This window comes from Melospiza georgiana, chromosome 14 (assembly GCF_028018845.1).
Source record: "Melospiza georgiana isolate bMelGeo1 chromosome 14, bMelGeo1.pri, whole genome shotgun sequence".
Lineage (NCBI taxonomy): Eukaryota > Metazoa > Chordata > Aves > Passeriformes > Passerellidae > Melospiza > Melospiza georgiana.
The window spans coordinates 8,787,413-8,814,497 of NC_080443.1; the positions used below are offsets into that span (position 1 = coordinate 8,787,413).

Genomic DNA, 27,085 nt, shown 5'->3' on the forward strand with positions numbered 1-27,085 from the left:
GGCAAGCCTTCTGCACATTCCCCCATATTGTCTTAGGAAAGAAATATATTTAAGAAGTGGCATTGATCCTTTGGTGTTCAAATACTACTAAAACACTAGAAGAGCAGAAGAGAACCACAGCTATTTTTCCCAGATGTGGGGGCACAGTCCAGCCCCTTTCTCCAACCTGACTTGGGCTGCTCATGAGTGAGGCTCAGATGCCAAAAGAGATGAAGAAGATGGAGGAGGACCCCAGCCCTCACTCAGCCTCTTACCTGTCACAGCACATTTCACTGTTGAGACAGCCACAACACACAGAGTATCACCACACAATAGCAGAAGGCTTTGAGCACTCACCTATCCAGAGTAACACCATACCACCTCAGAAGGCTGCAAGCATCTGCCCTGCTTATTCTTTAGCCCAGCCTTTTATCCCCTCCTGTTGATGCATTGCACCTGTGTGCCCCTCACTGTTAATGCATTGCACCTGTGTGCCCCTCACTGTCAATGCCCTGCACCTGTGTGTGCCCCTCATTGCTAATGCCCTGCCCCTGTGTGCCCCTCACTGTTAATGCCCTGCACCTGTGTGCCCCTCATTGCTAATGCCCTGCCCCTGTGTGCCCCTCACTGTCAATGCCCTGCCCCTGTGTGTGCCCCTCACTGTCCATGCCCTGCCCCTGTGTGCCCTCTGCTCCCTTTGGTGGTTGCTCAGTGCCCCTGGGCACTCCATGGCTCATTGCTGTCAGTGCTGCTCACCTGCTGCTCACAGCTGCAGCTCATTGGGGATGAGGCTGGGCCAGCCCCAGTCCCAATTACCACAAGCTGGGTACCTACAGTTACCTTTCAAAGGCCGGGTGGAAAACCAAACTATCCTTTTACTCTGACCCTGCCCATGGCATGGTCAGGGTTTGGGACATGTGAAACACGAGCTTAAGCACTGCTTGGCACAGCTGGGCTGAGCAGGTTCCTAGCACCCTAACCCATGCCCACATTCCCACTAACATGGGGAATATATGCAGTTCCAAACAGGATCCCCACGTGGGGAGCTCCCCATCTCAGCACAGTGACTGTGCACCTCCTTTTAACTACTCAGCAGGGAGATGCTCAGACAAAGGCATGAGCTTCAGTACAGCACTACTAAGACAGCTCCCTGAGCTGCATGGAAACATCAGTTCAGCTCTTGGGATTCACAATGCAGTACCTTTTCCTGAAGGTAGAAACCTACGTCTTTTTCATTTCTGAAGGCTTGCCCAGAAGTGATCCAGCATAATTTCAAACCAGTGTCAGGCAAAAAGCCTCCTTTTTCAATATCTGCATTGTAAGAACCTGCTACCTTTCTTTGGCATGGAGAAGATGGCACATGAGTTCTTTCCATAGCAGCTGCTGTACATTCCCAGGTTTTCTTGCAAAGGCATGAAAGTCTGTGAGCCTGTGCTGCAGGACACTTTTCCATTTCCCATCTTAAAGCAGTAAAATTGAGTTAGGAACATCCTTCTATTATGAACAGGAATAATGAATTGGTGATTTTATTAACTAATTTTTCAGCCCGTAAACATCTGTTCTGTGGTTTAGAGAGAAATAATTGGGTTGAAAGTTAATGCTCTTCTCTAGAAATAGATCATTTCAGTGTGATTTTGATGAAGAAACAATGAGCTAAGAATAATCTAGATGCAAACAGAACTGTCCTCTTTGGAATTAAGAAAAGTCATTCCTAGTTTTGCTATATTAGGGTTCCTAAATTTATCACAAGCCACATTTGAGCCTAAACTCTGACTGTCCATTCTAGCAATGTTATTTCAGCAGAATAAAAACTGTCAGTCATTTGTCTCAAACAGGACATTCTTTTTTTGTTTGGGGAAAAATGTAACTTTTCTTAAGTTAGGACTGCTTTGGTGCTTCCTGCTGTAAGGATGACCCTACTTGAGTTGTGCCTGAAGTTGTGCTTCGATTGTAGCCTTCCTGTACTGTTCTGAAGGAACCGTGTGTGTGCAACAGCACTGTCAACATCAACAGGAATCTAAATTGTTGAAAACATGGGCTGCAGCATCAACAAGCTATGCCACCCTTGCACTTGCAAAAAAGCTCACTATATAAACTAATTTAGGCATTGACTATATGTCCATGAAAACATATTTCCTACAAAATATCACTTACATGCTCCAAGCCCAGACATGGCCCAATGACAACAAGTTGTGCTTTAGTTTAGTGCAGCCATTTTGAAAGGCTCTGACTGTGCATGTTCCCATGCCAATCTTGCAAAGCCTTGTACTTTGTGGGAATGGGTAACCACATCATTTCAGCTGTCACAACTGCTGAATAGTTATGATGATTATGATTCACTCAAGCTGGAGACACCAGGAGAACTACATCTTTCTAACTTTCCAGAGGTGTCCATGGTCCTTAAAATGACTGTTTCCCTGACCTCCTTACCATAAGATAAGTTAAAAAAGAGTAAAAGAAAGCCTGGCAATTGGCTCTGTTGGCACTTACACAGAGCTACAATACCTGGGGGTCTGGGGTGGGTAAAATATCCTACCACGGTCTGCAAGGCCTGATCCAATATCTGCGCATTTGTATACAATGCAGAAACTATTTTTTTTGTATTAAAACAAAGAAGCACAGAAATATGGGCAAGGCAGCTATAGGTCTGGTTCTTCTATTCTTGCTGAAAATTTTAAAATATTAATGAGCATTATAAGCTAGCAATACCTTTTCATAGTACATGTTCTTACCTCACGTCAACCTACCGTGGAGCCAGGGACGCACATCCAGAAGCAAACACAATACCAGACACAGAACCATGGCTTTTGCTTTCCCTCCTCCTGGGCTGCAGAGTGCTCTGTGCCATCAGGTGAGTGATCACTGAGATTCAGCCACCCCAGCAGCAGCAGCAATGCAGGGGGCACTGACAGACAGACAAGCTCTGACGCTAAGCTCATGTATTCCCTTTATTGAACTGTACTAGTTATTGCAATCAGATTAAGTCACATTTATAAAGCAGACCATCCAGTTGCACTGAAACCGATTATATTCATTACATAGTTTTAATCACTGTCCGGTGAACTGGCAAATCCAATCAAAGCATTAGTCTTTAATTAAAAAATTAAAAAGAAATATTCAGACAATAGCCAAGCAATCACATCACAATGCACAGTTACCTAAAATTGCAATTAAAAAGCAGTTAACAAAAAAGAAAAAAATCACACCTAATCTTTAACTATCAATATAATACAAGAAGCAACAAAGGGCAACAGCATCAAAGCAGATTTATCTAACACTATAAATTCAGTCAGAAGCAGAAGCTCTAAAGTACACTAGCTGAAGCAGGACAATAAAAAATACTGAGCATGGAATACTTTTAATCTCTTCCATTAATATTCATTTCCAGCTGCTTATAATAGCAGCGCCTCATGGCCAAATCATTAGAGTTTTACATCTGGGTTGCAAATGACACTTTGATTGGATGTAATGTTCAAATGGTCCTCCCCACTGTGCCACCGTCAAGTCTTCTGCAGAGAGGTGTCCTGTAGTGCCAGTGGCTCACTGTGCGTGCTGGCTCAATGTGTGGTTCTGGAAAGACGAAAAAAGGAGACATGCATGAGGGGCAGAATAATAGAAAGCATGCCCATACCCTCCCACTCAGTACCATTTATGCAGAGCTCAACATAAAAGCTTCTCAATTATTACAAAACAAAATGCAATAAAGAAAAAGTACTCATAAGTAACAGCTGCCAATATGACATATTTGCTTTGTTCTGACAGATCTGTTAATGCTGGCATGAACTTAGAAAAAAAATGCTACAAGCCAAGTATAGTCATGAAGGTTTCCTTTTTTTTTTTTGCTTCTTTCAATACATATAAAGAAAATGGTAACTTCATGGGCAAAAAAACTGCCTTTAGAGATTCCCTTCACTGTAACAATTAAAAAAATAAAAATCTGAATCGTGAGGGAACCCTTGCCATATTTTACTCTTTTATTCTCACTCGTACCGGGTGCAAGCACTGGCAGCAAGAGACACCAGATTGTGACACACACTTCTCAGTCCAAGAAATACTTCGGCAATAACAGCTGAACTGCCAGCTCAGGCACCAGGGTAATATTCCCAGCAGAAAAAAGGCTGGACATGTAACCCAGAAGTTAAATCTCTTTAAAGAATGTACTTTTCTCTATACATTTCTTTCAGCAGTTTAGAGTCTCTTTTGTTCCCTTTTTTCCTTTTGGTAGATTTGTAATAGCCTCAATGTCATCACAGTATCTCACATCAGAGGATGCTGACCTGTCTTGCCATTTTGTGTAGGAGCCAATAAATCCTGGATCCAACCTCGGAAGCGTATTTTTAGAGCAGTACCGATTCACCCACATTTTGTGTTCTGACAAAACCCCAGTCTTACACATAAGCCTAGCTTTATTTGTATGATTGTCCAATTATTTGAGAAACTAGAGAAGTGGTTCATGGTGAGGTTTTCTTGAGCTGAGTCCCCAGCATCCCCAAATATAAAAATTCATTTGTGCTATTTCAAGCCTAAGCAATTTCCCTAGTCTCCATCTGCCTAATAACAGAGCCGGGCAAGTCCGCCAGCTTGAAGAATAAGTTTTTAAACACAAAATGAATTTTGAATCTAATTATTTATTTACAGTGATGAAGCTTTAAAATAAAGTAAGATATTTTAACTTTTCATAAATCATCTGGTCCTTCTAAGCTATTCCACAGCTGATCACATCGTGATCAGGATAAAAGAGCAATCATGCGCTTTTACATGCTTTATCCAGAGATGACATCTCCCTGATGGAGATCGCCCGTGGAAGGAGCTGGTAGGCGGCGGGCGGTGCGGGCCGGCGGCGGTGACCCCGTTTGCGGCAGAGCGGAGCGGCTTGGCCCGCTTGTGGCACTCCCAGGCCGTGACCGCCAGGTGTCACAAGCGCTGCTGAGCTCCGAGCCACGGCCGGAGCTCCGAACCACGGCCGGAGCTCCCGAGCCACGGCCGGAGCTCTGAACCACGGCCGGAGCTCCGAACCACGGCCGCAGCTCTGAACCACCGCCGGAGCTCTGAACCACGGCCGGAGCTCCCGAACCACGGCCGGAGCTCCCGAGCCACGGCCGGAGCTCCCGAACCACGGCCGCAGCTCTGAACCACGGCCGGAGCTCCGAACCACGGCCGGAGCTCCGAACCACGGCCGGAGCTCTGAACCACGGCCGGAGCTCTGAACCACGGCCGCAGCTCTGAACCACGGCCGGAGCTCCGAACCACGGCCGGAGCTCCGAACCACGGCCGGAGCTCCCGGGCGGCGGGAGCGGGGCAGCAGCACGGATGGAGCCCCTGCGAACGAAATCCCAGCTGGGAAATCATTAAGTCCCTGGTCAGCATAGCACCGGCCCTCTCAGACACCCCTGACACTGAATATGCCGAACCACAAATCAGAAATTAGCGAATTGACGGCTGGAACTGCTTTGCTTTTAGACAATTTAACACCACCAAACACAAAATTCAATAGATCTTTCCTTTGATATACATGGAAATTTTCCTGGCCTTAAGAAGGAGTGACCTTTGCAGTGCTGGGTGTTATTCTCAAGTCTAACAATGACTTTATGGAGGAGGATGGATGGAGCCCTGCACACACAATAGCAGCACTGACAAGAAGCTTGCCCACTAAACCTAGCTGGGGAAGCATGAAAATGTGAAAGAATACACAGGCTCCTCTGTGCTCACACACTCCTCAGCATTTTAACAATGGCCATTCCTTGTGCACTTCATTATGGTTCTATTTTTAGGTCATCCTGAATATCAATAAAAAACCCAAAAGGTTTACCATCTTCAAATTGAAAGGGCTATTCGTGGTAGACAAATCCATACTTAGTTAGGCAGTGTCATTTAAAAGATAATGCACAATCAGCACTGGATGCATGACGCACAGCCTACAGTCAGGGAACATGATTTCAAACTTGTGTGGCTGCTGCATTGATTACACCAGGCAGGTCAATAAAGGAATGGTATGTGGCTCTAAATCTGATAATGAAGCTTTCATTGGGAGCCCTCCCTCCTCAAACATCAGCTAATAACATGTTCTGAACATTCCCAATACAAGAAATACACTGGGTTTGGGATCAGAATTTGTCAAAGGAACAAACAGATGGTACTCAAATACTGCAGCCATTTAGAGATGGGTCAGGCAGGAGCTGAGAAATCAGCCTGTGCCATAGGGCTAGGAGTTATAAAATTACATTTTTCACATGCAAATCTTTATTTTGTCTTAGTATCTTAGGAATGTACCATTTATTCCCCAGGTATGCATTAATGACAGTCAATATGCTGGCTAGTGCCTGGACCATGCAGTTAATAGACAGAGCCAGGTTTTACACAGAGCCTCACAAACAGGTCTGTAATGCCTATGGACACGATGCCTGTGTGCTCTGCATCCTTCCCCTGCCTTTCTGAGCACATCCTGCTCAAGCCACGGCACAAATGCCAAGTCCTGCACACCCAGGCACCAGTGAACACTGGGTAAAGGTTAAATAACCACTACTGTGTGTGTTTGAAAGTACCATGAGAACCTCTCTGTATCCTCTGCAACCCATATAGGTTTCTCACATACTAAAATGTATTTCAAAACATGCCTTCCAAAAAACTTGTCTCCTATTACTAGTAATTGTAATTTCTTATCTTCTTGCTTCTACTCCTTGTGCCCTGAGCATCTGCAGCTCATTAGAATTGCGCTTTGTAGATGTCAGAAAGCATCTCACCCATTCAGGGCTTATGTCTCTTCTCTCACATGTGTGTTTGCTATATTTGATCCATGGTTTTTCAAGTACCTTTGTTAGGCACTTTTTTGTGTGCCCAGACACAGAAAATTCTCTTGGCTGATCAGACTTTTGGAGTAATTGAAAATCAAGTATTAAGAATGCCCTGTGCACAGGAACAGTTTTGACCCCAGTGGAGCCACTGGGCTGTTCCAAGCAGCAGAAGGAAATCATAAAGACCAGAAGGAAGCAAGTGCTTGGAAACATGTGATACTACAGGAATGCTGCTACCTAAGCAGCCTAAGGAAACTTCACCCACCTTTCCAGCAGGAGGGTGGGCTGGCTGAAAACAGCTCAGGTGTGATTTTTCAACTCCAGAAATTATAGTTAAAAATAAAAAAGCCTTAATGGTGGTTTCCAGAGGAAAACAGAGCAGCCACAAAAATGCAGGCCCTCCAGGAACACTCCTGTGTGTGTGCACATGCCTAGCAGCTCCAAGGCCATCCATACACGTGCCCGTCTGGGGCCAGCAGGAGGCACGACATCATTTGGAAGCTGAACAGGAAAAATGGTTCTTCCCAGCTCCTGTTAGACCCCCTGGTTTCTGCACAGCTCACAGCTGATACCCCACTGAATACATCATTCTGAGACATTATTGCAGCTGGAAAACTCTACAGCAGCACTAAGTCACCTGTCAAGATCAAGTAAGTCACAGCTTATTTATAGGATAAGGTTGGAAAATCTCTTCTTTTCTTAATAATCATGCAAAATGGATAGCAATTCCATTAGCTATGTCAGTGGGAAAAATACAACTACCCCAAGTCTCGGGGCTGTTGCAGTGTTTAAGTGGAATTTTCTACTGGCTGCACAATCCTCAAATGAACCATTTATGGAAGTGTCTGTGATCAAGGAACTGGCTGATGGGTTTTGCAGGAAATAAAAAGATTTCAAAGAATGGTTAATTATTGTCCATGTAGATATTGATTGTTCTCCAGATCTTCCCTGGAGACACCCCCTGCCTGCCCTCTGGATGCAGATCAAGCCATTTGTGCAGGACATCCACAATGAATATTTCTCTGTTTTTTTACATGCATGAATATGAAAACACTGGCATGACAATCTCCATTTTCAGAGCTCTGTGTCAAGAAGGAAAGCATCAGGCTTGAAAGATGATCACTTACAACAGTTCAAAGAACTCTTACAAGCTATATAAAGATCGAGAGAAAAAACACACAAAAAGCAGCACATGATGGAGCGAAGCTCCAAGCCAGGCAGTCAAGCTGGGAATCTCCCACCCTGCAACAACACTCACTGCCAACAAGTCACAGGTGTACTACACAGGAGCAGGTGAAAAAAATAAAATGCAACTGTGAGGGGTGTGATAATGGTTTGGGGCCATAACACATCCAGTCTACAGTGCCATTGTGCATCTGTTATGGATTTAGACATTTTCTATCAGCCATTTACAAATACACTGTCTATGTGCATGAGCACATACCCCTAAAAGACCATATGTTATAGCAAGGTTAAGAAATGGCCTAACAAGGCTGGTGATACCCCACTCCCAGGTAAAATTCATAAGCCTTATGCAGTGTTACACAGAGACTGGGACTCTGATGAAAGGCTACAAAGCCTCTCCCCCCTTCCAAATGCCACTGAAATGAACAGAAACCATTCCTAAAATAATTTCAATAACAATTATGGAGATAATAGATTCATGTGACAATTGGCCAACATGAAAATGAACTGGTAATTAGCCATTGGGTGACCATTAATCCAAATATTTTTTCCTCAGGGTGTGGGGTGGCCTCCAGACCCAGGTAAGAGCCCAGATAGTTTCTTTCTGCCTCTCCCCACCTCTGGTCAGGCTTCTATCACCCCTTCACTGTCGGATCCTAAGCCCAGAGATTGGGGTCATGGCTGGGAACCACTGGGTCTGTGTGTCTCCTCCTCCCCATTCCCTCTCCTTTTCCCTTTACTGAGCAGGGAAACAAGAGAAGTGATGCCTCCACTGACTGCCAACATGCACAGCTTGCCAGACAAAAACTAAACCTCAGATTCAGGCATTGACTTGAAGCAAAGGTTTGTCTCACATTTGAACATATATATAAAAAAAGACACAACAAAACCTCCAAATTGCTACAAACAGAAGCTAGAGTGTCTAAATATTTATGAAATACCATCTGCATCAATCTTTTTTCAGTGTTTTGCATCTTTTGAATTCATACTGGTCCAAAAATAAATCTCTCAGCTGTTATTGCTCATTACATATCCATAAGCATACACATGTATGTGCACAGGTACTATTTCCTTTTAACAGCAATCCATAAAGATAAAAATCTTTATGCGTTGACTTTATAAAAGGATTACTTTAGGCAGAGGACACAAGATGACCTGTGCTTTAACCATTGGAGATTATGCTCTCTACAGAAAGCTGTGAGCCTTAAATTGGTGCTGCTCTAATCCTAAACTGGAGAGGCATTCAAGGGATGCCATGACCCAGAAGAGCAAGAAGGGAAAAAAAAAAAAAAAAAAAAAAGTCACACTGAAGGAGGAGGGTGGGAAAGGAAAGAGAAAGTGGAAAAGAAAGGAAGGAGAGCAAGCTTGCTTTACAGGGTAAAGTGTTTATTTTTAATTTTAATTTCTGGTTTCTACTTTCCTTTTCCTATCAGACTCTAAAGAAAAATCACCTTTGCACCCCCTTGCAGTTTGTATGTGCTTATTTTTAGAACTGTTTGACAATTATCCAAGGGTCTAAGACTAACAGATGGCCTGTCTTAAAGCCTCATATGTTCACTAGTTTGCACTTCTGACAAACAGTAAATGTACTCAAGAGTGTGCCATAAACAGGGCTGAATGAATACTCAGAACACAATTTAGTTAATACACTTCATTAAAACTGATAGTGGTAACCAATGTTTCCCATAAAACCAGGTGTTAATTGCCCTTCCAGTTGTTTCAGGTAACTTATGCAGTGACATTTATATGTTTAGATCATAGTTTTTCAGGCAGCACAATATTACTTCTTTCCTTTCCCTTGGTATTTCACCCACTACATAAAATGCTTGTAACAAGTGAACTCCAAGTTATCATGGTATGCAATAAAAAAAAAAATTGTCAGGCAAGACAGGTTCACATGTCCCTTCTTTATTTGAAGGGTCCCTTGAAATGGAGGTAGAGGCAAACGAAAGGTGGCACATCCTTTGTGAAAGGCACCGGCTGCCTGTGTTACGGCTGCCTTCATCTCTGAGCATCTGATAACTTGCCATTCGTCAGTCAGTCCCTGTGTCAGCACACTTTGAGATGGCACTTCAACAAATGCAAGTAGAAAGCTGTCCTTTACAAGTTATTGAACCGGGAAAAAAAAATCATTTTGAGTGTCTAAGAAAATATGCCTGGAGGTTTGGTGTCTGCTGAAAAGCGAAGTTGCCCGTTTCCAATGGAAATAGCTGCCTCTGAGTTACTCTGATGCTTGCACGTGATTACTCCAGGGGTAAATGCACCTTTCACTGGTGCTGGGACACACAAACGCTCATCCACTCATCTGTGCCGGGACTGAGCCTCTCCAGGGGTTTCTGTACCCACCAGGGAGGATGAGGAGCCTCCCTCAGTGCCTGCTCACCTGAGGGACCCCCTCAGCCCTCCAGAAACCCACCCGGCTCCTCCAGTGCTCAGGACCTGGCACCTCATCTGCCGTCCAAGGGAAGGTTGGGAATTCATAACATTTACAGTGGGGCAAAGCCGTTCCACACGTGACTGCCTGGATGCTGATGCCTTTTCTCAGTCACTCTTTTTCCTCCACAGCTGCAGGTGTGGGTGTGCAGGGCTGGCCGAGCCCCGCGTCCCGCCCAGCCTCAGTGTGCTCCTGACCACATTGCTTCTGCCCATTTCAACCCATTCTTGGATTTTGATAGGCGTTTCTTGGTTATTCTGGTTTGAAAAATTACCTTTCTATACAAATACCTTTCTTGGAGTTATTTTTCCCAGTGCCAGCTTCCTCATATCCACTAAGACTTACTAGACGATTTATGAATTTAATTTCTCTTCTAATTCAGATTGTTTAGTCCTAATCAGACTTTGAAAACTCACCTAACATGCCTTCCCCTTTCCACTTGAGACTAATAATTTTGTATCATCAGTCTTCTAGATCTGCCATCTCTATTCTTCTCTAAAACTCAGAAGAAACCTAGTTGAGCCTAATGCAAGTGAACTCCAAGCACAGCCTAAGCCTGGCATAGCCTCCTGTATTCTATTAAATGCCTCACCAATAAGTCTCTATGTTTCTTTCAAAAACACTGGGTAAAATACTGAAGCACAAAAGCAAACTGAAGCCTTTGGGAAAATCTCCTTACCACAGCACTTTGGAAATAAAAAACACCGAGGAATACATTATTAAGAGATAACCAGAGTCTTCTGTTAGAGAAACTAGCTGTAAACATACCGTGATTCACTGAGGCACCCAATGAAAACAAGGAGCTAATAATACCTGTCCTGAGGGACCACACACTCCTGAGAATTTCACTCAGAAATGCAAATTTATCAGCATCCTTGTAGTCTCCAGTATGCCATGCACAAGATCAAAAATAAGCCGAGGGAAGAACCTTACACTTCCTAAATATAAAGTGAGAGGGACAAATTACTGTTGTCAGAAGCGCATGAAACCATAATATTTTTAGAATACCTTCACTCCTTCCTCAGCCCCACTGTTACTCCCTGACTGGATTCCAGAGCCATTTCTGATCCCAAGAGCAGAAAATGGTTTGCAGGATTTTTTTGCTCCGCTGACAGTGTTGCTTCTTTCACCTGGGCTTGGTCAGTCCATGTTTTCCTGGGAAGCTGGTCCCACAGCCACTGGAGTCACGGCCACCCCTGCTCCTCCATGATGTGTCACAAACCCAGCATGCCTGTGCCCAGCTTTGAAGTGACCCTCCAAAGCTGTCCTTGACAATGCAAACACCCACCTCCAGTCTGTTTTCAAACCTCAGCTTCAGTAACCAGAGGAAGCATCTCCTGCCCACAGGGACACTCCTTTGCCCCTGCTACACCAAAAACCCCAATGCACACCCCAGTGCTGACCTGTTTCCAATCTACTTACAGGTCCTACACTCAGGGAAGCAATGTTTCAAAATAATTTTCAAGAGGTAAACCATTTTACAGGAATCTTTCTTAGGTTTTCCTCTAAAAGCATGAAATTGTTGATTTCTTAGAAACCAATCCAAATCTGATCTCATTAATCCCTCCTTGATCTAAGGTAAGTCATATTGCATAAGCCAGTTAATTGTTCACTTCTGTGAGGGCTGGAATCATCATTGTGGAACATGGTGTGACTCCTCTAAACACCAAATGATTTCCTGATTGGGTCTTTATTACAGGACATGGGGAAAATACTTAGAGCAAAAGTGAAACACTTTACACAACACCTTTAGAAGTTAGAATGCATAGTGCAAAGCTTCACTGAGGGACTGTTTCCATGGGAATATAAATCAACAAAAGCCAGGAAATTGAAAGTTGAACATAAAACTTGCTCTGCTGCTCTCTGGTATGGCAAGGGTCACTGAACATCTGATTACTTTTTGTTGTTTTTCCCCTTGGCACCAGCTAGGTATTCCTGGTATTAAGGACAGGTATATAACAATTTCTGTCTTAACTGTGAATTTTAATGCAAATTAACAAGGGCAGGTCTCACATTCATAACTTAGGCAACATCCTCCACTGAATGATGGGAGCTGCAGCTGATCCAAGTTCCTTGGGCCAAATAAGCAAGTGTGGACAGCCAGACTTGACACAAGCAGCACCTGCCTGCAGTAGGACCACAGCCCTTTGACCACTCATTCCTTTAAGAAGCAGCAACTAAGTAAAATTCCCTCTAATGGAATACTGATCTGACAAATTGTATTGCCTTGTGTTATGGATACACGTTTCTTAGGGGCAGATAAATATTGCTGTCACATGGCACCCACACACTGCTGGTGCTGACAAAACAGCTGGTCAGTGACCTGTTGCCTTGGACATAATGGTTGTTATTGCTGGTTTCTAATTTCAAAAGGGGAATAAAAATCCTCCAATGCAAGTAGCTCTGCTATAAAATAGCAAGGCCATAGTTAAAGAAGTGCTTTACATGCTGCCCCTTTAGTGTAGATACTACCAGCAGAGCAGAAATCTGCAGACAGACCTGTGCTTTGCCCACTGCCACAAGGAATTAACCCTGGAGGAGCTGGAGTGTGAAAGAGCCATGCCCAATTTGTTCTTGTAAGTAAAAGAGGGGACAAAACATCACCAACATGAGCCTTTTCCTCAAAGACATCACAAGACAAACCAGGAAGGCAGCATTGCTATGGTATGTGTGCAAAACAACTGGGTTAAATGGGATTCTCCAGCCATTGCTACTCCATTACAAGTGTCACTGGTCTCAGGAAAATCTGCTTTTTAAACAGCAAGATGCCACATCTTAAACAATCCTGATTTCATGCAAAGACTAAGAGCATGTGCCAGCCCCAAAGGAGGAGGACACATTTTTCAGAAGTAAATATGTTTTAAACAACCTCACTGCTCCTTTTGGAGACACAATAATGTAACACACAGATGACAGATATGCCATACACAGCCAAACCTCAATGCCCATGGCAATTTATTCAGGTTTAACTGTGCAGCAGAAACAAATGAGGAGGCTGGGTAGTCAGGCAGGAGCTGTCCCCCAGGGCTGGCACAGTGTGGGCACTGCATTGGCCATTCCTGCTTGGTGCAAAGCCAAAGCAATGGGGGTGTGGGGACAGGCTCTGCATGGAGGTGACCTCTGGGTGTCCATACTGCCTTCCCAGGATGTGGCACACAAGACACACAGCACACTCTGCAGTGCATCAGCTCGAGCACAGCTGAGTGATAAGCTCAGGACTGCTGCTGCCAAATCTGGTCTGGCTCATGCAGAGCTGGGGTGACAGAGCCTCGCTGAACCCAAGCTGACCTTGCACAGAGCCATGAGCTGTCTCTACACTGATCCCATCAGCACATACCATCTCACTCTATCATCCAGATTTTTCCAACAAAGCCCCATCACCTCACTGAGGATAGACAGTTTAGTATCTCATAAGTTATTCCATTAACATGAAGGGAACATTGGTGATTACTGCCCGGGTCGGGTCATTGCACACATGCACCCAAACCTGCATCAAACACTCCCACCCCTTCTCATTTTACATAAGCAGAACAGGCACAACATGAAAAGAAGCTGTATTCTGAATTGGTTTTTCCTTTCTCCTCTGGTCAAAGGGAGGTATAAAACTACTCTCAAAATACAATGTTAAAGCAGGGTATAATTAGGCAAACAACGGTATATGACTGAATGTACTTCTCTGGAAGGAACAACAGAACAAGCAAACAGCAAGGCTGCTCCAGGCTTGTTTTCAGATCCCTGGGCTGGACTGAGAATACTGACAGCCTTCCTGACAGCAGCATGGAGGTGCAGGCAGTGACAGCCCTATACACACAGCCAGGGGCAGAAAAGCCAGTAGATCACTGACTTTCTAACAATCCCTTATCCTTTTGCTGTTCTCAGACCCAATCTTTTTCCTGGCCACTCATCATGCTTGCTCCATGTATCTGACCTCACAGAAGAATGAGAACAGGTAAGGCAGGGAGGAATTAATAGGAGTTTCTCTTACAGTCTTTAAAATCCCCCTGGGAAAATTGGCCCTTGGGATGGGGTCACAGGGCAGGACCCCTATCCTCAACTCTCTGCAGCAGCCAGGGCTGCTGCTCCTGCTGCCTTCCACTGGCTGAGGAGATAAACCCTAGGATTACACCCTAAATCTCTTACTCTGGAAATCAGGGGTACACACAAGGGCTTTTAAATTTCTTCATGAATTTATTTTTCAAATTCCTTCTAAGCAGTAAAAGTGATGGGGCCTCCACCAGCACCACAGAAGTAGGCAACAGCAGTATAGTATCACTCCAGGATTTCCTGTCTGGAGTCTAAGCTTCACATCTGAAATACAGCACACACACAACATTTGTATGACAGAGGAAACACAAGACGCTTGCCACACATTTATTATCTTCCTGGGGAAATGATATAGAGGACAAAAGAGACTATATTTACTCCCTTCCCAGCTGCTTTTACAATCTAATAATTTATTTCTCCTGGACATAAATTTCAGATTTAAACGAAATCCCTGAAACCTAAAGATGCCACATGGTAGAGGCTAGGGCAATATTTCTTTCTGTTTTGGAGATGGAGTGCTTAATGCATTGCTCAGTTAACCAGAAGCCTTAAAATTTAGTGGGGCGGGTGTGGAAAGAGACAAGCAATTAGACTGTGGCAGACCCTAGATGCAAATACAGGTGACTGTGATTACTACCTTGATACACAGAGTTAAAAATATCTGGTTATTGAAAATTATTTTCTCAGTCCACAGGGGTTTATCTAGGTTTAGGCTGAGATGTTTATTTTTTCTGCAGCAGCCGTACTGGGGATTCTTTTACAACATTTTCCTTACACAGAAGCTATATATCATTCATATTTCTGAAAGCCAAGGCGATTTCTATGATGTAAGAAATCTCTGCAATTAGAAACAAACATGTCTTTCTTCCGAAAAATAAAATGAATCTCCAAACCCTTCAAGGCAACAACTAAGATAGCAGTGCTCTTAGGGCAAATGTAAAATTCCAGGGCATAAATTCATGCTAACTGCTACAAATATATCCATCTGTTCATAGACTAACTAGTGACTGAAACTGATGAGTCCATTGAAATGTAATTTTTGAGTCCACTAGCGTCTGTTCTCTTCTAGTAATAAAGTAAATGCTTTTCAATAACTCTGCTGCTTTTCAATGCCAATTTCCATTTAAGTAGGCTCAGGTTCTCTCTAAAAAAAAACCCCTAAAATTAAAATAGCAAATGCCTTTTCTTTCCAAAGGTCAAACTTGGCTTTTAAAGAACATGCAACATTTCTGCAAGGCAGAGAGGACAAAACTCCAATCAGATAAATGGGCTGTGTAATGATTGAGAACCACGGCTGCCTCAGGTTTCTGAATGGGCTGTAGCATAGAATTTGGCACAGACTGATGTTGAAGCTTATATCTCTTTTACTGCAGACAAGAAATTCACTGAAATATATAAATAATGAATGTGGCTGGGGATCTCTGCTGGTACTACTGCTGGTTCTGCAAGATGCAGGAGCAGAAACACACTGCTCCATGTTTTTGTTATTAGGGAATCCTTGTTCTCCAACAATAAACACAGAATATTTTATCTGAAATGGCTTCTGCAGCACATCCAATATAAGTTTCAGCTCTCTAGAAGTGCCAGCAAATTGCAGAAAGATAAGTTACAAAGACGTACCTAATTTGCTGTGATGAATTGTGTGCATGCTTCAGTGATCAAAACTGCAGCTGAGACCTATTATATTTAATGATCTAGACATTTCTTGTGAAAACACTCAGGCATATACTGTTATGTCTGGACAAGCATCCCCACTTCAGTCTTTCTAAGCAAACGAAGAGACTGAACTTTTAAAAGGATGCTGTACAGCACCCTCGATGAGCTCCTTAAAACTGAGGCTGATCAAGCTCCAGTATTTTCTTTAAATAATGCTTATACTCTGCCCTTTCCAGTGCAGCATCCCTCTTGCTTTGAAAAACAGTCAGTTCCTCTGGATGCTAGCGACACTTACAGGAGGCAACGGAGCTAGTCTATGCTCAGACCCCAAACTATGCTCCACAGCAGCCACTACAGCAGGGGAAAATCAAAGGGGCTGGATCAGACATCTCTTCCCACCAGCAAAGAAAATCTCTGACGAGACATTTCAGAGAGAAAACAAAAGGAAAAATGAATTATTTGTCTACATGTTACACAAGCGTTCTGTTTCTATTTTAAGGGCTCTGCCCTGCTTACAAAGGCACGTGCTACCCAGCGCGGCAGGGCCAGGCAGGGGTGGCCGCTTGTGCTGTCCCTGAGGACACTGCTCCTGCACAGCCAGCTGTGCCATGGCCACGCTCACAGCCCCTGTGCTCACAGCTTATGGCCCCTGTGCTCCAGCCTCTCCACACAGCAGCAGGAAGCAGGGCTTCCTACCACCCTCCTGTGGGGACAGGGATGTCACCTTGTGAACACGTGAAGGTCTTTGGAATAAAAGCACTGAGGTTTCCAGGCTTTATGTCTGGCTCCTCCAAAATTGTCCAGCATGGAACAGGGTATATTATTCAACCTTGCCTTTCCAAATTTACAAAACAGAAAAAAAAACCCTCAGAAAATGTGCTGATAAACTTAATTCATTCATGGTTATAAGAACCACAGAGATCTGCAGAGAAAATCCACAGAATTTTCTTGCTATACACATCCTGGAGCTCTCCCTCCCTGGTCAGTCTGAACCTCTTTCTATCATTCATTGTTCAACAAACCACAGCAAAACATAAACATGTGCTTTTGACTCTAGAAATACGGATTTTAAAGTGCTGAAATTTTCATTCAGCTGAGGAGCTGCTAAATACTATCACAGTGGTAATTTGTGATAGTGTGGTAAAGAATGAAGAAAAGGTATTTGTTAATTGTTGACATAACAAAATTAATTTTCCATCCCTAAACTTTTTCTCATCTCTCCTGTGAGCTCTGATGCAATGTTACTGACTGGCACTGCTGAAATGCCAACTTGCATTTCTCATCCTTAATTTCTCTCTAAATGTCATTAGTAATTGTTATTGCCAGACCAGAGAGTGCAATCTGGTCTTTCTGAAAGAAAATCCATTTCTCATTTCTTCTCCTGTGCTTCCTCCTTTTGGTCAGGATGGATGTTTAACACAGCCCATGTGCTCTGCTGCCATGAGGAGGGGAATGCATTAATGGATCTGGAAGTACAACATTCCTGCTTTATTTATTTACATCTAGTATGCCTGGATCCTTATGAATATCAAATTGTATATTCAGAAGGGTCTTCAAAGCACATCTTTCACAAACACTAACAAGTCTTAATTGAATAAAGCTAACAAGTAGGCGAAAGGAACACCCTTTAATGTGTGCATACAGACTCCTCTCTGGATGCTTCCATAATTTATCCTTTCTGGTGGGCAGCAATGCTGTCAAATATAAAAGCATATTATATGATTTTCCTCTCTTTTAGTCACATGGAAAACAAATTTCTTTTGTGAGATATGTAAACTAGTCTAGCTTTGTTCTGGATTAATGTATCACCCTCATTGCCCCAAAAAGTAAAATTGTTTCCACCACTAAGAGGGGAGGTGAGCTTGTACACCTGTGTGCAAAGGAAAACCTGCCAGTGCAAAAGGCTGGCTCCTTGCATATCACTATGTATTGAGCCAGAGATGTGTACAGTTATGTGCAGCACCTACAAAATTTGGTCTCTGGTACTCAGAGGCAAATAGCACCTTGGCACATTGAGTCACTTTCAAGGAGGATTCTGTGTCACAACAGACCTTTAACAGATCTCCCCATAATCACCACATCTTACACTTCCACATCTCCATTATATTTTGTAAGGTATATAAAGGAATTCATTCAAAGCTAAGCTGCATTTCCCTACCCATTAACTAAAGGCATCTTATCTCAAAATAGATAGACATTTGAACATTTCCAGCCAGGAATTGTGCTTTCAATAAGCACAATTGATGCATATACATTGTCTCTTGGCGGCTTACACTCCTGCCCATCTGTTGGGATGGCATGGTGCCTGCGCAAAAGTTGGTTGGACCCTTGCCCTAGGGCATAGATGACAGGCAACGACGGGTTTAGCTGGGCAGCCTGAGCAGCAGCTCCAAGTGCCATCTCTGCTGGAGGAAGCCCCGTGTGTGTGCCAGCCCTGCCACATTGCAGCGACATGCCTCCTTACACTTGATCACACATGTTGACACTTGGGTGCGCTTAAGTGCATTAATGGCTAAAACGATGCCTTTCACCTGGCTCCCTGCTCTTTCCTCCACTCTGCACGGCTGCTGGGTTTTCTGCACATGTTAATGTGAAGTTGTGTGCACTTTGCTAGCCAGGGCCAGCCACAGAATGGCCCTAACGTTTAAGAAGTGAAGGAGGGGCTTTTGTTATGGGCCGTGCTGCTCCAGTGCCAGACATATCTTCATCTCAGGTGAGAGATCTTTGTGCCTCTCACTGAAGAGACCTCAGACAGGATAAAGATGCAGCGATATATTGATCAGAACCATCTGTCCAAATGAAAACGTTACACCCTGGCACTACCCACACACAGGGCAATTCAAGCTTTCTGCACCCTCCTTTGTTGCAGCAGAGGTGGCCACACAAAGAGGCCACGTGGCCTGGATTCCATTACTGTCCCAGCAGCCCCAGCAAACACCCCCTGCCTGTGTGCAGGGAAGAAGGTGCTGCCTGACAAACCACACAGGAGTGTGTGAGCATGAGCAGCCCCTGCTCTTACATTGACCTCTGTGGATGTCAGGCCCAGGAAACCTCTGGCATTCCCTGCACAGAGCCCCAGCTGCAGCTGCTGCACACCCAGCACCAGCCCCACATAGTCTGCAATGGATTTTCTTAGCTTTGGTCCTTACCAGAGCCTATTCCTAACTCTAAAGTTTCAAACAGCCATATATTCCTCCTCCTCCTCCTCTGAATTTAAACACACACATTGAAAACCAGAGACCTTATAGGTAAAAACTGTTCCCTACTGTGAAAACAGATCACAGATAAAACTTGTGGTTTTGCAGTCCATAAAGAACGTTCAGGCAGGCAGACTCAACATGATGGGTATGTGCCTACAGCACTTTTAATTTTTAATTATTGTTAGTTATAATTATCTGACTGTGTCTGAATGAAACCCAGCAATATGGCTGGAATAGATTTTGGTAGTCTTGTAATTTATTAGCTTTGTAACTACTAATAATTAAAATTTAACAATACTCCAAGCACCACAGCAACATTTTTTAAGAAACGCTAGCCAAATCTGCTAGGATAACTGACTAGTCATTTTCACAATTTTAAAGAATGGATGACATTAAAAAAATTTAAAGATTAAAAAATAAAAGTATAAAAGAAGGAGAAATAGCTAACAGGTTTTTAAAAGGCTATTAAAATACAAAATGCAAAGATAAAAATCTGTTTTAAAAGAAAAAAAAGGATGTTGCTTGCAGAAAATTTATTCCACATATGATTTTGTGTGTGCTTTCTGTGAAATTTAAAAAGATATTGTGGTATGTTTTAGTAAGAAGCTCTTGGTGTTTGCCATCTAACCCACACTAAGTCCTGAAATACACCAAGTTACATCAAATGAAAGCACTGCCTTGAGATAGAGCCACATTTCAGGTCCCATTTGTCCTGCCATCCACACACTCTCAAGGAGAAACATTTTCTGCAACTTCCTCAAGACACCATGGAATTGTCTTTCTCTCACTGCCTGAATGGACACTGGGGCACAGAAGCACTGAGATTCTGCACTGCTGCAAGCACAAGGCTGGTTGAAAGAAAAATTTTACTTCTACTTAAGTAAGTATTCTTATGCCCCCAGAAAGTAGCTAAAGTCCATTTTTTCAAATAGAAGCTGGAGATATGGCTGGGTACAGACTCGAAATTGCTGGAGTCTTTCTTCAGTGCTCCAGTGGTGGTGAAGGGAGCCCTTGGACACAGCCCTGCAGACTCGCCTGCAGGCGGGGGGATCACAGCCAAGCCAAGGGGCTCTGGTTCCCCTCTGTGCCTCAGGGACCCTGCTGCACCCAGATGGCCCCAGGGACCACTGGCATGAGCAGCTGCACATGTGGCTCCCCACTGCCCCCTCCCAGGAAGGCCAGCACAGGCACAGAGCAGCTCCCGTGTGTCCCCCACTGGGTCACATCAGAGCACAGGGCAGTTTGCTGTGCTGTCTCCTCACCTGGGCAGGTCACAGCCCTCTATGTCCTCACAGCCCTGTGGTCTGATGTGGCACATCTAACATCAAGCTGATATTAAAAGCAGAGTTAAAAAGAGAAAACCTGCTTAGGGCTTGATCTGCTGTAATCAGCAGAAAGAATCCCAAGGACTTTGATGTGGACCAAATCAAGCCCCTGGAGGACATTCATGGTAAATCATTATTAATATAATGAGTGCAATTTCTGTGCAGCAGCTCGTTCCTGTTTATGGATATATGAAAATTGCCAGCTTTTCACATGAAATAAAAAGAGAGGGGAGACAGACCACAGTGCTAGCCAATGAGCCATAGTAGTTCCTTTTGATATGTGTACTTTTAAAAAACTGGGCATTTCAAATGACAGCACATTCCTCCAGTGAAACTCTCTTAATTTAGTGGTTTGACATATCTCCAAATCTGAGCAGAAAAGAAAGCCCTTTATTCATATCAGGCAATAAAACACCTGAACACCTGTGCTAGGAACGACCTGGCAGGTACCCTGCTCCCTTGGTACCTGGATTATTTGCCATTGTTTATTACATCCCTTGCCTTAGTTTTCATCAATTGTAATCATTTAGGAGTAAACAGTGTGATTAACAGTACACAAGCAAACAGCAGGAATTAATCCTTTAAATACAAATACTTCACCGGTTATGTGATGGCTCCTTGGAAAAGCAGTGTGGCAAAAGAGTGCATACAAAAATCCTTCTCAAGTTTTCTCTGAAAACCACTGCTCAGTCACAATTTGCTTAGTACAATTCTCGATGCAAACACCTGAGGAGGGATCTCTCCTTGCTGTGAATCACACCACAAATATAACTCCCAGCACCCATTGTGTGTCCCCATTTCTGACCCGTCTTTGGGGCGGGCAGGGTTCCCTGCTACATTTTAAACAGCAAAAATTAAAATTTCACTTGTCAAAGAGCAAGCTCGTCTGCCATGTCCAAGTGCCCATGGCTCCAGCTGCCTCTGAGGAGCTGGGCTAGCAGCCCCCAGCACAGTTCCTGAGATGGGGATCTGTCTGAAAGGGCTCCTTCTGCCCTACATGTGAGGAAACCCCAACCCTGCACCTCTACACTTGTTTCAGTGAGCATGTTTCAGTAGGGGGAATGAAATGTCATAGCCTTGGTGTTTTATATATGAGCTATAAATTCACCCTTTTTCCAGGAGAATTTCATGATATTCATAGCTGTCAATTGTACAAAGTGAGGATGTGAAAAACACAGAGCTGCCAGCCTTTCCTCTTCTGCCCTAAGGGTGTGTGGGGTTATCACACATACTATTTCCTTTGTGTTTCATGCTTAACCTTCCCATGTTTTCCTTCCTTACTTCCAGTGAGATAATGTAAGCAGTTAAGTAGCATTTTGTTTTCTTTTCTTGTGGTAATATCATCAAAGTAACATCACTGACTCATTGCTCCAGATTCTCACCAAAATTCCCACCATTTATAAAGCATGTTCAGTTCCTTGGAGCGTTCCTAAGCCTTGGTTTTACAGCTCCATCAGATGGTGTAAACTTCAAAACAAAAACCTATATTAAAATACAACTACTAGGGTCAGCAGCACAAAGAGGGTTTGAACACTTCCAGAGCATTAAGCTACCAAAGAAGTATCTGCACCAGCCACTAGAGGTATATTTACAGCAGCATTTACAGTTTTTCATCACATGGCACACACATTGTTTAAAAGAAATGTTCAAAAATCAGCAAGGCTAGTCCATGCCAGTCTGTAACATCTCTAAAAGTTACCTTTTCCCTTTGCTGCCTGTCATTTTCCCCACCTTCCTTGTTTTTCCTGCTTTTCTACAAGCACCCCACTCTGAATTTCTTCTTGAAATAGTTGAATGCTCAATCTTTTAAAGTGTATTTTCAGTGGTTTCACTTGAAAATACAAAGAAAGAAAACAGTGCGTAGGTTCAGGTTTTGATACCAGTTATTTCATGCCAGTAGGAAAGCAAGTTCAGAGCTGAACAGTCAAATCCATCAAGCAGAACCCCTTGATGGAGGCTGATTTGCCCACATAAGATAATTGCACAGTTAAAGACACAGAAAGGTTTATGCAGATTTAACCCCAAGTAGCAGCTGAACAACTGGTTCACTAAAATAATACTAAATCTTCATTACTCAACAAAAATATAACCGACGTTTGAGGAATTTAGAGCAGGCAGCTTACACACCAGAAACTAATGAGATAATCATGCCAAGGCAAACTGGTTCAAAAGTCTGACACATTTCTAACTGATTTATACACACATTTTGTGTCCGCCTTGGCTCCAATATTTGCATTAGTAAATTCCCTGGCATAAAGTAAACACACATTTCTGAGTCACTACTGAAATAAAGACTAAAACTGTGCAGCTAAGTATTGCATTTTCATGTAGCCAACATAATTCAAAACTGCTCATGTAATTATTATGCATTATTATAAGCAGAAAAATTTTGAGTGCAGAAAAATCCTGCATAAAAACTGAAAAATTACAATCCTAATTTATATGATTAAAGCTGACATTTGCAGCAATTGTGCAATGCACAAAACTTCAGAATTGAAACACTATGTAATTAAAATCTGTAATTGCAAAAAATAGGCTGCTTAGACTATAATTTAACCAGGTTCTCTTTATTTGATCATCTGATTCTAAAGGTTAATGCAGTGGCCTAGGAAGCCAGTGTTCCCATTTTAATTGTGCTGGCATTTTGACCAAACGCCACTTTTAGGGAGATATGGGAGGAAAAAAAATCAAAGCTGTCTTTGCAAGCCACTGCTGCCTTCATAAAACGTTCATAGTGAGAACACACAAACCCAAAATCTGCTGACTTTATTAAAATATTAACAAGGTATAGTTAAAACTTTTGTACACTTATGCAAATCAGGTCGCTAGAACAAGGGAAAGGCGGGATCCCCTGGGAGAAAAAAAATATAAAATCAACAAAGTGAAAAGATCAGCCATCCTTCCACAGCATGACAGCACAACACAAGAGGCAGCAGCTTGGGAATTCAGCAAGATAAATAAAAACCCTCCAAAGTTTAAGTAAATCGTGGTTTATAAAGCTAATACATTTAAATGAGGCATATGGTACCATTCTATAAAAAGATTGCCTTTCCCGGGGGATGGGAGGGGTGGTGTTGGTGACCATGCTGCTCAGGTGAGACGGGTGTGAGGAGGCAGCCAGGGTGGGCACCTCTGTGCCAGGGCAGGCTCTGGGCTCCACTGCCCAAGAGGAGCCCTGCACACACACATGGAGCAGCCTCAGTGTGTCTGTGGGTTCAGCACCAGGGCTATTGTGGGGTTTTACCCCCAGCCTCCCTGCTCCAAGGAGGCCGGTGGGGCCAGGGCTCCAAGCGTGGCTGCAGCACCATGCCCAGGTCAGGGCTCAGCCCCTGCAGAAGGATTTGTGCCCCTGGGAATGGGTGTGAGCTCTGGCTCTGTGGAGGCTACAGCTGCTGTGGCTGCAGCCCCAGAGCTGCCAGGGACAGTGGTGTGGGAGGCCTGGGGTGCAGGGCCCAGCCTGGCAATGTGCTGCTGCCTGGGAGGAGCCTCTGCCTGAGCATCATGTCGAGATGCACCCACGCTGTCTCATACTCAGCAGGGAAAATTCCTTTACTTATGATTTAGCAGCAGGGAAGGGGATGGGGCAGCTACCATTTGCTTAGTCTTTGTATGTTAATCAGTCCCTAAATTATTAATGGAGGAAAAGAAATTATTTACAAGGTGTTTGACGTAGACATGTAAGGATGTAGCAACACTACTGTCAAGAGAAATACTCATAAATCATTATATCTGTCTTGTCTTATTTATTTATTTATTCCAGCCATGCTCAGAGACCTTTTTCTCCTCCAGGCACCCAAGGAGGTAAGAGGAGACTGAGAGACTGTTTAAGGGCAGAAGAGACCATACCAAGGTTAGGCACCTTTTCTAAATGCTGCACAAGGGTGACAATTGCACAGAGAAATCAACAGCTTTAGCTTTGTTTTTACTCCTGTTGTAAACATACCTGAAGCTCTGTTTGAAAGAAGAACTTCTGTGGGCACTGGGAACAGTCATAAATTTTGTCTTCCTGCCCGTGCACTGCAAAGATGTGCTGCTGCAGTTTGTTTGCCTGTACAAAAACTGAAACAACACAGTACTGTTAGTTGAGATTGCTTCATATAAGGCACCGCGTCTCAAACTGCACTTCAGAGTCTCTGCAACTGTAAAAGGTCCAGGGATATCTGCCAGAGAAGTGCTGATACACTTGGTTCAGCAGAATTTCCTTACAAGTACTCAATTTAGAGTCTCCAGGCTGACAGTCAGCTTACTTTTAACAGACTTTACATCCTGTATGGATTTTTGATATTTCACATAAAGCTGACACTGTCCAGGTAACTGGAAGAACTCAGCCTTCAGACCAAAGAGAGGACGTCACTGCTCCCATGGGGAGCCCTGTGCCCATGGCAGGTGCATCAGATGCATTTTTAATGCAGGACAACTGGGCCAGGAGAAGCATTGATGGCTGGTCTGGAAGATACGTGGCCCGGAACAGCATTTCTGGCAGAAATGTGAATCTGAAAGGGCAGGCTTGCCACAATTTTTAGATCTTTTAAATAGGTTGTCTATTTAGTATAAAAGAAAAATATTATTGTTTAACATCACAAATATCACAGCATCTGCATTATGATTCTGGATTGACAATTATTCTGATTTTACTGAGGGAAATTTTGAAGCGGAATATATTGAACCACAGCTTTAGCTGGTAAAAAAATATATCTATATCTGATTTAATTTTTGTGTCACTTTACATGAATGGTCATCTGTATGTGAAAATGGCTTCTTCAGCAGAATTTAACAAATGCATCCACAATTTTTTACAGCACATTTCAGAAAGGATATATTAACTCCAAGCTCACACAAAAAGCAGTTTCTCAAATGGTGGGTCAAACCCTAAAGAATGTAGGGTCACCTTATTCCCACCCAAGTTAAAGCAATAGCAGGTGCTGCCATGCCCCTTTACTGACAACAGGCCCACAGTGACACCTACACCATCCTTATCTCTCAAACAGATCGGAAATGCAGATGATAACTACTGTGTTGAAGAGAGTATAAAAGGCAGCCTTTAGCATGCACCCTGCAGATCCTGGAAAAGCAAGACTCACCCGTGATCATTTGCACCGATAAGACAGCTTAAATGATCTACAGAGAAGGAATACCTAGCAGGTTCTCAGACAGAATTTAGAAATGTACCGCTGTAAGAAAACTGGATTAAAAAAAAAACTCTGAGACAGCAGCTGGCAAAACCATAGAGTTGTACAATTTGGTCTTATCAAACATTTACTCCCATTTACTCAGCACTATAAGCAGACCATGAACCACCTGGCCTTTAAAGAGTCCTTCTCAGGTGAATTAGGGCTTGCAAGAGCAGGTCCATCCCTTGCAAATCCTGCCCTTGCAAACACACAGCACCTGTGAGTCACCAGGCAAAATGTAAATGTTTGGAGGCGTGGGGGCCATGGAGAGCCTGCTGCATGTGGCAGTGCTGCTTGGTGTCAGATGCCACAGAGCTGCTCAGCAGAGCGAGCCCCAGCTCAGACAGAGGATATTTGAACATTTCCAAGCACAGTATTTCTTTTTCCCAGGGAAAGGAATACAGTATTTCACAAATCCCCTGAGTGTCATTTCTGGATCTAGCCATGCACGCTGAGGCTTGTCTTGGCCTCCCTGTCTTACCTGTGAAACAAACAGGGCATTTGAATGTGCCTCCCATCCCCTCAAAGCTGTGCTCAATCAGGTGACACAGGAGCTTTGCCGGAGAGTCAAACATCTGGTTACACAGCTTGCACTCATGATTGATGCCTTCCTCTGCAAGGTTCAAATGATACAACTTGTTAGTGACACAGCAGATTAGCGTCGGGGAGGCAGCAGCAGCCGGTGGGGAAGGCCTGTGCTGGGCACAGGGCCCCCAGGAGCCCCAGGACCCCCAGCCCCAGAGCAGGAGGGGCTGCTGGAGCTCAGGGCTGCAGCCCCCACACCCCGGCTGTGCTGGGAGCTCCATCCAACACAGGGCTCCCAACAGCCCTGCCACAAAGGGACAGCAGCCCTGCCCTGGGTGCAGGGGATTAAAGAGTCAAACAGCATTTAAAAGCACTTTAATAGTGTGGATTCAGGCACCAGACTGACAGAGGGCTGAAGTGATGTCTTCGCCTCAGAGTACACTGCAAACATACAGGAGAGCAAGGAAGTGTTGGAGAATAGCAGGAGCTGAGAGCAGTGTCAGTGTAAATTTTTTTTATATCTTGGCTTTTTACAAGGTGTAGAGAAACCACCTGAAAGTATTTTAATGTAATTTGATTGTGGATTTTCCTTGTCATATATCTTAAGTATTGAATACCCAGACCCCATTTTAGCTGTGTCTATATTCTAACTGAACTCAGTGAAATAGCAATAATTATTACCCTCGGTTAAGTCTACCACTTTTGCAAGAAAATATGCTTCTCTATTTACTGAAGTTTGTGGTTCTGGGTACAGTTGAGCTTTTTTTTTGAGAAA

At 43.7% G+C, this 27,085-nt stretch overlaps 1 protein-coding gene across 6 annotated transcripts in view; it reads right to left on the minus strand.

Moving 5' to 3' along the window:
* Window positions 1-2,913: 2,913 nt before the first annotated feature.
* The window catches only part of ZNF423 (zinc finger protein 423), a 282,454-nt gene continuing 258,282 nt past the window's right edge, over window positions 2,914-27,085 (minus strand). For all 6 annotated transcript variants that reach the window (XM_058034263.1, XM_058034265.1, XM_058034261.1 and 3 more), the window contains 3 exons: window positions 26,267-26,398; window positions 24,558-24,673; window positions 2,914-3,549 (listed from right to left, as the gene is read on the minus strand). In XM_058034263.1, coding sequence (XP_057890246.1) covers window positions 3,520-3,549; window positions 24,558-24,673; window positions 26,267-26,398 — 278 coding nt within the window. In that variant the 3' untranslated portion in view covers window positions 2,914-3,519. The remainder of the gene's footprint in view (window positions 3,550-24,557; window positions 24,674-26,266; window positions 26,399-27,085) is intronic.